Source organism: Oncorhynchus kisutch, linkage group LG29, assembly GCF_002021735.2.
Source record: "Oncorhynchus kisutch isolate 150728-3 linkage group LG29, Okis_V2, whole genome shotgun sequence".
NCBI classification, from domain to species: Eukaryota; Metazoa; Chordata; class Actinopteri; order Salmoniformes; family Salmonidae; genus Oncorhynchus; species Oncorhynchus kisutch.
In genome coordinates this window covers 123,395-131,662 of record NC_034202.2, presented here as the reverse complement: position 1 = coordinate 131,662, position 8,268 = coordinate 123,395, and the positions used below count along the sequence as shown (strand labels likewise).

The following is an 8,268-nucleotide window of genomic DNA, read 5'->3' as shown; positions in this document are numbered from 1 at the left end:
TATTATTTTTCCAACGTGGCGGCATGATACTTGGCCTGATGTAAAAATGGTTTGTAAAATGTTGGTATCGTGACAAGCCTAGTAAGTTTAGAAATACATTGTATGCGGTTGGTTATAGTATGGAGAGTACGAAAGATAATAAAAATATATATACAATTACAACATTCATTCTCATTGCAATGTGCCTGGTAATAATGAAATTCTAGTTTGATTTGTCACACCTAGGTGAATATTCAAATCAAATGAAAAAGGCACAACTTAATGTCAAGTTGACTTTTAAGAAAAGCATTATCAAACAATGGATTTACATTGAATATGGTACAAATCCGATGCACCAAACCACTTTGAACATTTCAACATAAAACTCTCATGGGGATGGTAGTTGACAGTCTAGGAAAAACGTAGGACACACTATGCCAAAGTCATAGATGTACTTTCTTGTAACGAAGTATTGTGTTAAGGCAACTTCCCGCCTCGTAACTGCTTGAAGAACCTTGTCCGAAGTTGAAAGGTTCTGATACATGGTAATACAGGGGAAATGTCTACAGCTGTAGAGCCTGACTTGTTTTGCAATGTTTTTGTAAAATTGTCACAGTCTAATGGTTGTAGACCATGCAGTTTTTCGAGAGTTCGTTCTTCATTCAGCCATTCAGTCCTTGTATTTCCTTCAAAGTGAGAAGACCCATGGCAGGGTTGGAACTAACACAAACTGCTTCCTTGGCCCTCTGAACTGGGCCTTTCTTCCCCTTGTATTCATAGCAGCGTTTCGGTGTGTCTTATGGTTGGTGACAGCATGTCACATGATGCGTGTATGAGAGCATGTGTCGAGAAAAAAAAAGGAAAACAACTTTGGCCCATGCATTATCTAACTTGATGTTGGGTTTCGAAAGTCGGAGCACCCTGTTTACATGGCAATTGACAATCTAGCTCTCGTAGGTTTCGCCGATAGCTTTCTTTATCGGTTTTCTTTCCACAGAACCAAGTGAATGCTATGGTCAGGCATGCTCGTGGCGAACACGAGGCCAGAGTCATTTCGCCCATCCAGCCCATTGAGCCAGGAGGTGACTCCCGGCAGGAAGCTGGAACCTCGTTTGGACTTCCTGTAGGCAGGCAGAGGCCAACGACCCGTTATCCTTTCTGTCCTCAGGTCCATGACATACAAGAAGTCGGTGTCGAAGAGGAGCGAGAACACCTCGCCGAAGCTGAGCAGGGAAAGGTTGGCGGGGTCCTGCGTTTTGATGACCCTGGAAAGAAGGAGATTCAGCAACTGATTGTTGGCAGGTATGAAGGGCTCCGTTACATTCCATGTATGAACACCCACACAACTCCTTTTGTTCGCTACCATGGATAAGTGAGTCATATACTCCAAAGTTCTGAGGATTTTGTGGCTTATTCACAGCAAGTCTAGCAAGGAATCAAGTCGTTTACAACCTGGTAGTTTTGAGGGTTAAAGTTCTGTTTCCTGATAGAAACAAGGCCCTGGGCAGTTTACCTGAGGATATCGAAGCTGGCAAAGTCCCACTGGTAGATCCCCAGGTCCGAGCTACAAACGACATAGCGGCCGTCAAACTGCAGGCGAGGCTGCAGACACACACTACGGTCCTCTGACACAGACAAGGTCTTCAAGCACTTACAGTTGATTTCCCTGCCTATAGGCCAAACCTGCAAAATAACCAATGATACACGCACATTCATTTGTTTATATGCGTGTGAATATATGCATCTCTGTAGAGAAAACAGCGTGTGGTCAAACTGTGCTGAGGGGGACACTGTATGGAGCCATCTTAAGTATTACACTGACAAAAGACAAAAAGCACAGGGTTAAATTATTGCATGAAAGTTGAATGGCAGCAGATGCAAAGAAGATCAAATTAATTAACCATATTACCTTTATTTCATATTTGTCAGCACTCAACAGAATGTAGTCGCCAGGACAGTGCACCATGGATTCTACTTCACTCTTCTGAAGAATCACCTACACAGGGGAAATGGTTTGATAGTCTTAATATGTGAGACGAGTTTGGGGCCTTCATCTAGTATTCTTATTGAACACTGGGTAGCTTGCAGTTTGTAAACAAAATGTACCAGCAACAAAACAAAAAAATCTGTGAATGTGCTAGATAGGGCTTTGCTATAGATTGCAACACTGCAAAGCCTTCTCCTTTCATCCATTTCACAAGCATTTGCACAAGACAATGGGCACAATCACTGATCTACAAATCACCTTGCATCCCAGATATCTACTCAAGATTAGGTCCTCAACGATCAGGTCCTCAACGGATACCCATAAACACACCGATTCAATTTTCGAGCAATCCTTAACATAACCAAGGACAGGCGGTTGATAGGCAGGTTTACCTTGGTGACCCACTCAGTATGTCCCGTGAGGGTGTTGAGGCAGGCGCCTGCCGACAGGGACCACACTTTCACAGAGAAGTCGGCCGAGCCGCTCACCAGCGTGTCCAGATCATCCTCGTAGTCCACGCTGAACACTGCCAGAGGCAAGGAGAGAGACCTGGCTTTAGTACACCAACACACATGGCTCTGCCATTTGTGACCATCATTCGTAGCCTTAAGAATGTTGTTGTTGTTGTAAAATAGAGCTATTTAGACACTGATAAGGTCTCTATGGAGGCTACTTGGAATGGTAGCTCCCACGCATAAAATCAGAGTTCATATCTGCCTGTCAATCAAAGACCCACAGATCTAGGAAACAATGCCTAACTCACAAGTTATTTCCTAAAACCCAAATTAACAATGGACGTAACACCCCTAAGTCAGGAACTGGGAAAGGTAGGGACCCCAGCGGTACACTGACCTGCACCCGTGTGCCCACGGAACTGCTGGATCTTGGCACCTGTGCTCCACTCCCAGCAGGCGATAGTGTTGTCAAAGGACCCAGTCACCAGCTTCTGCTCATCAAACTTCACTGTGGCGCAGGTGTGCGTCTGAATGCCGTAGATGCACTGCCCGGTGCGGACGTCCCACAGTTTGGCAGAAAGGTCATCAGAGCCTGCAAGATCATTTGTACCTTTTACAACGAGGATAGCCTGATGAAGCCAGCTTGGCTGTCGAAACGTTGGTGAATGAAATTATTGCATCGGAGCTCGAGGTTGCAGCTTTAAGATTTTATTTTAAAGAAAGGTCATCAGAGCCTACGAAATAATGTGAGTTTTACAATGAGGAATTAAACAATTACATGTATGAATGTAACAACATTTTAAGACGACAAAAGACCTCCAGCAAACTAGCGATTGTTACAGATACTACATTTTGCACAAAAGTGCCAATTGAAGCATTATTCACAGATGCTAACACCTAAACCTTAAATTCAACCTAACAGGCAAAAGAGTAAAAAGACCACCTGGCCAAATGGATGGTAGGAGAACACTGAAGACCACTCCACGACACCCCAGAATGACCATACGCATATAACCCACCTGTGCAGAGAAGGCCGTCCTTGTAGTAGAGGGCGTAGACGCGCGCACTGTGCCCGATGAGCGACGAGGTCTCAAAGGCCTCCTGGTCCTTCAACTGCATCATGCGCAGCTTGGCCTTGAGGTAGATACCCTTCCAGTGGGACGCGTCCTGGATGGAGTCATCGATGCGCCAGCCCAGGTCCCGGCACACACCCTGCCACACCTCCGTGCACGCACTTATCACCTACGGGAGTTATCAAAAGGGTTATATAGTTCAACCGGAACCGAGGACAAAGCAACCCAAAGAAACGTCAAATCTAACTAACCGAGGCAAATCTTAGGAGGAAAGGTTCAAAGTTAACCTCAATAACACACATTTAAAATCAGTCCTTACTTGCACCACTAGTGCATTTCTCAATCCAAAATATTATCAGTAACCACATTTCCATCCAGTTATGCGAGTAAAGTCATAGCATACAAAAACAGCGGTGATGGAAACAGGAAGTTTCGGTTCAATTGTATAAATATAGACACATCTTTGTGTCCGTAAAATTAATTATGCAAGAAATGGTAGCAGAAACGCCTTTATGCTCAAATATTGATATCAAAGTCAACTTATAGTCACATGATGATATGGATGTGTGGTACTACCACTCAAACAATGCAGTTTATTAGGCTACAGATGAAATAAGTTCAACTTCACAGGGTGGTGAAGTGCACGGTGATCTTGATGTGCCTTTCCAATAAATAGAGGGTCTTATTCTGGTGGCATGATGATCGACGCTTGACAAATAAAAAATATTCTCAACCATTATAACATCATGTAGACTAGTCTACCTGCACTGTATCTGCCAGCTGTTGGCTAGAGCACACGTGCCAAGACCAGAGCAGGCATATGTGCCATTTTCACAACAGTTTGTGACCAAACTATCAGTACAGTTGAAAAGGAGGTGGAAACACATTGAGAACTTTTGATTTTTATTAGGTAGATGAAAACTTAAGCAAAAAGAAAATTCTGTGTCCTCTCGTCATCCACAACAGGTATGTTTGGTGGAAACACACCACTGGTGGAAGAATGCACATTTTCTTTATGCTGATTCTAAGATATTCCCATAAAAATCTGTCACCAATTGGATGGAAACCTAGCTAGTGTCACATGTGGGAAACCCTGGCCTTATTCAATTGCATGCACACCAGCTACTAAAAAATACCCCTTCAAACATAGAGTTGTACTGTGCTGGCCTGGTTATGCATCCACCAACAGTTGACAGAACCACACTGGAAAGGTGAAAGAAAAAAGAACCAAGCCAGCACAATATGGTTCAGGTCAGCACAATGGTGTGAAAAGGGTATAACATGAAGCCTGGGCCACATTCAGTTTCCAAACATTGCAGATAGAAATGCCATGAATAGAGCCATTCCTTGTTCATGTGTGTCCTACATAACATGTTTTATTCCAAAATGTTGTGTCCTGCTGAATGCGCCACAGACCTTTGTCGTACTGCTTATACACCCCCAGAGATCCAACCACCATGACAGAGAGAGCCTGACCTTATTCCACCCCTTGCACACCAGGCAGCAGGTGAGCAGGGTCTGCGGGTCGAGCCAGTGCAGCAAATAGAAGGTGAGCTCCAGGGGCAGCAGTCGCAGGAAGTCCCGCTTGAGCAGCGCCTCCAGTCCGTTGGACAGGTGCCGCAGCTGGACTGCACCGCTCAGCGAGATGAGTTGGTCCAGGGTCTGGTTGCGCTGCTGGTCGCTCAGTGTGAGGAAAGAGGCGGAGACCGACTCCAGCCACCCCTCAAAGGCCGCCTTCTCCATGGACACATGAGAACGTCGACCTGCGGTTACAGGGTTCAGTGACCATGATTAGTTAACGTTACATACCATTATTATGTGTTTAAAGGTAGACTCAGCGACATGGCGTAGATGCAGAAAGTAAACAAACAACTTAGTTGGTACATTTCTGCAACAACACTAAGAGTGTTGAAGCGCGAGACTCAACTTCTCGGTTGTTTTGGTCCCGTGGCTACCAAACGAACAGCGAGAAGCGAATCCGTGCACATGGGTAGATAATGTGTTGTATATTGCTAATGTCAATAACTGCAGTGCTGCTCGTGGCAACGTCATTTCGCTGAGTTTACCTTTAAAGCGTAGTTAAAATACATTCTCAAAGATCACCTTTGACTGTTTACAATACTTCATTAACACTACCAGCAAATGTCTACCTCAATCGTTTACTTTGGCCTAGCTAGCTAACGTAGACAACACTGCCTGTTGTACTGAGTAGAACATCTACTGTTCTGACTAGCTAGCTTTGCCGATTTTATTTAAAGTTATAGCTCAGGGTTAACGTTGCTAAACTAGCCAGCGTTTCAGCAGTAAGGTGCATTGTACACTAACGTGTAACGGTAGAACGACGTACCATTTCCCGTAGAACCCGTATCTGTGGGCGGTATTGTGCTAGCTAGCCAGGCGGACAGGAACACCTGGTATTCTTTGCGTTCTACAAACAAAACAACGCTACTTAACTATCAGAATTTTTGCGAGATGCCAGAAGGTCATTAGTTTATCGGCTTAGAAAATAAACGTTACGTTAGCTTTTCTGGCTGGCTAGCTAGCTGGAATGAGGGACTCTGCTTCTTTCCGAAGTTAACGGATAGGTAATGTTACACGCACCAATACAGTCACGTTTGACCTAAACGTAGATGAATACATCTACTACCGTTAGCTAGCTAAATCCAATATAGCTCGATGGATGCACCCACTGAGGTAAAGGCTGGAACCATAGAGATACATAGAGGACTCGTGTCTGTGACAGCATGGGCCGCGCCATTGAGGCAATATACGTTTTGAAGTAGTCCATTTTCTTTTTCGCGTTTGCCTTAGCCCTCCTCGTGACCCGGTTGGACATGACTCCAATAGGGTCACCAGGACGGATCAGCCAATGAAGTCGGAAGTCCCACCCAGTTGACTACATTAAAATGGTGGAAGCCCTCAATTGCGCTGCTTATACTATAATGTCATTTTGGCCACTAGAGGCCTCTATCATTCTCTATGGATGCATGCCTTATGTTGCAAACTTTTTCTGCAAACGTTCTTCCGGCTACTTAGCGATGGTTTTCCGGGTCAAGCTCACTTTTTTTCAAAATAAAAGCCAGCTTTATGATTTTGGATTCACAGGACGCAATGACTGTTCTGCCAGGTTAGTCAGGGACGAACGAAGTAGATAAACGGTGGTGTGTATTCATGGATGCCTAGCGAAGTCAGGCTTCCCCCCAAAATTTACCAAGAACAAAACATACAAAAATTTATCTTTCTTTCTTTTTGTGTTTCATAATTTAACTTCAATTCGCAAGAATGAACCTTTATTTAACTAGGCAAATCAGTTAAGAACAAATTCTTATTTACAATGACGGCCTACCAAAAGGGACACCAACTAACTTTGTTAGTTACTTTTGATGTCGAGTCGTAATACATAAATATTCCACACGAGGGCGGTATTGAAGCTATGGAACATTTTCTTCTGCAACGTGACCCAAATGAACTACCTTCCAGTGCATGCATTATAACATTGGCTGAAATAGTACTCACACATAACTATTTCGTGTTTCTAAATTATTTCTTTATTCAGACGAAGGGTACTGCTATGGGATCCCCCATGGCTCGTAACGATGCTAATTTGTATGTGGGTTACATGGCGAAACAGTCCATTTTCGATCCTCAAAAATGTTTTCTTGCCTAACATCATTATTTGGAAACGGTATATTGATGATATTTTTGTTCTATGGAGGGGTGATGCAAAACAGCTCCAGGCGTTCCATGCTTTTCTTAACTCCTGTTCTGATCATCTGAGATGTACTATGCAATCTGATACACGTCAAATCAGTTTTCTTGATCTTGTGTTCTATACACTGACCTTTACAGGAAACCTACTGATCGTAACAGTTTGTTGAGGGCTGATAGTTGAAAAATAGTTTGCCTTCCCTTGAAAAATAGTTTGCCCTACAGCCAATTCTGTTGAATGAAAAGAATTTGCAAAAAACAATCAGATTTTGACAGAAATATGACACAAAGAATATTAAAGGAGAGGGGTTACAAAAATGGTCAGATTAATACTGCCATTGAAAAAAACGAGACATGACCTTTTTCAAGGTAAGTTTCGCAAAAAAAAACATTCTTGCATTCTAACTACCCGCTATTCAAAGTGCTCTGAACAAATTAAGGGAATCGTTCACAAACATTGGCACATTCTTAGATGATAGTATCGGTAATGTGTTTTCGGACCTTCCCTCGGTCGTATTCTCGCGGGGCAGAAATCTCAGAGATCAATTGGTGAACCCTGATTTACCACTCCAAGATATCCCTGCACAACGTCTATTTGCGCCCCTACTGGATAGAAACTACAAGTGTAATGTCTGTGCTCAATGCAATGGCACTTAAACATGCAGATCCTTCAAACACCCCCAAACAGGGAAACAGATTCCAATCAAAGCTGTTATCACGTGCTCCACTAAGGCAGTTATTTATCTTATAACTTGTCCTTGTGGTAAAAATGATGTGGGTAAAACAAAATGCGAATTAAAAGTACGAATTTCAGAGCATCGTAACACCATTAGGTGCTAAAACTCGACTTACCCAGTTTCGACCCACTTTTCGGAAGCAAACCACTCGATTTCGTCTTTACGTTATATTGGCATCGAACATGTCACCCTCCCTTGTAGAGAGGGTGACCTCGATCATTTATTGTTAAAACGAGAGGCTGCCCGGATCTTTAATTTAAAGACCCTTGCTCCCTCCGGTCTCAACGTAGACTTTGATCTGAAGCCATTCTTGTGATTGTTGTGATTTT

At 43.5% G+C, this 8,268-nt stretch overlaps 1 protein-coding gene across 2 annotated transcripts; it reads right to left on the bottom strand.

The window, feature by feature from the left end:
• Positions 1–258: 258 nt before the first annotated feature.
• On the bottom strand, positions 259–6,366 carry LOC109875912 (F-box/WD repeat-containing protein 2). Of its 2 annotated transcripts, none has more exons than XM_020468350.2 (8): positions 6,142–6,366; positions 4,971–5,257; positions 3,441–3,663; positions 2,819–3,013; positions 2,359–2,492; positions 1,889–1,975; positions 1,493–1,662; positions 259–1,244 (listed from the first exon to the last, which is right to left on the bottom strand). In XM_020468350.2, exons 2-8 carry the CDS (start codon positions 5,235–5,237, stop codon positions 956–958), a joined length of 1,365 nt encoding a protein of 454 aa, XP_020323939.1. In that variant the 5' UTR covers positions 5,238–5,257; positions 6,142–6,366; the 3' UTR covers positions 259–955. The 2 variants fall into 2 exon arrangements, with proteins under 2 accessions (XP_020323939.1, XP_020323938.1); XM_020468349.2 differs by having other exon boundaries at positions 5,842–6,312.
• Positions 6,367–8,268: the final 1,902 nt, after the last annotated feature.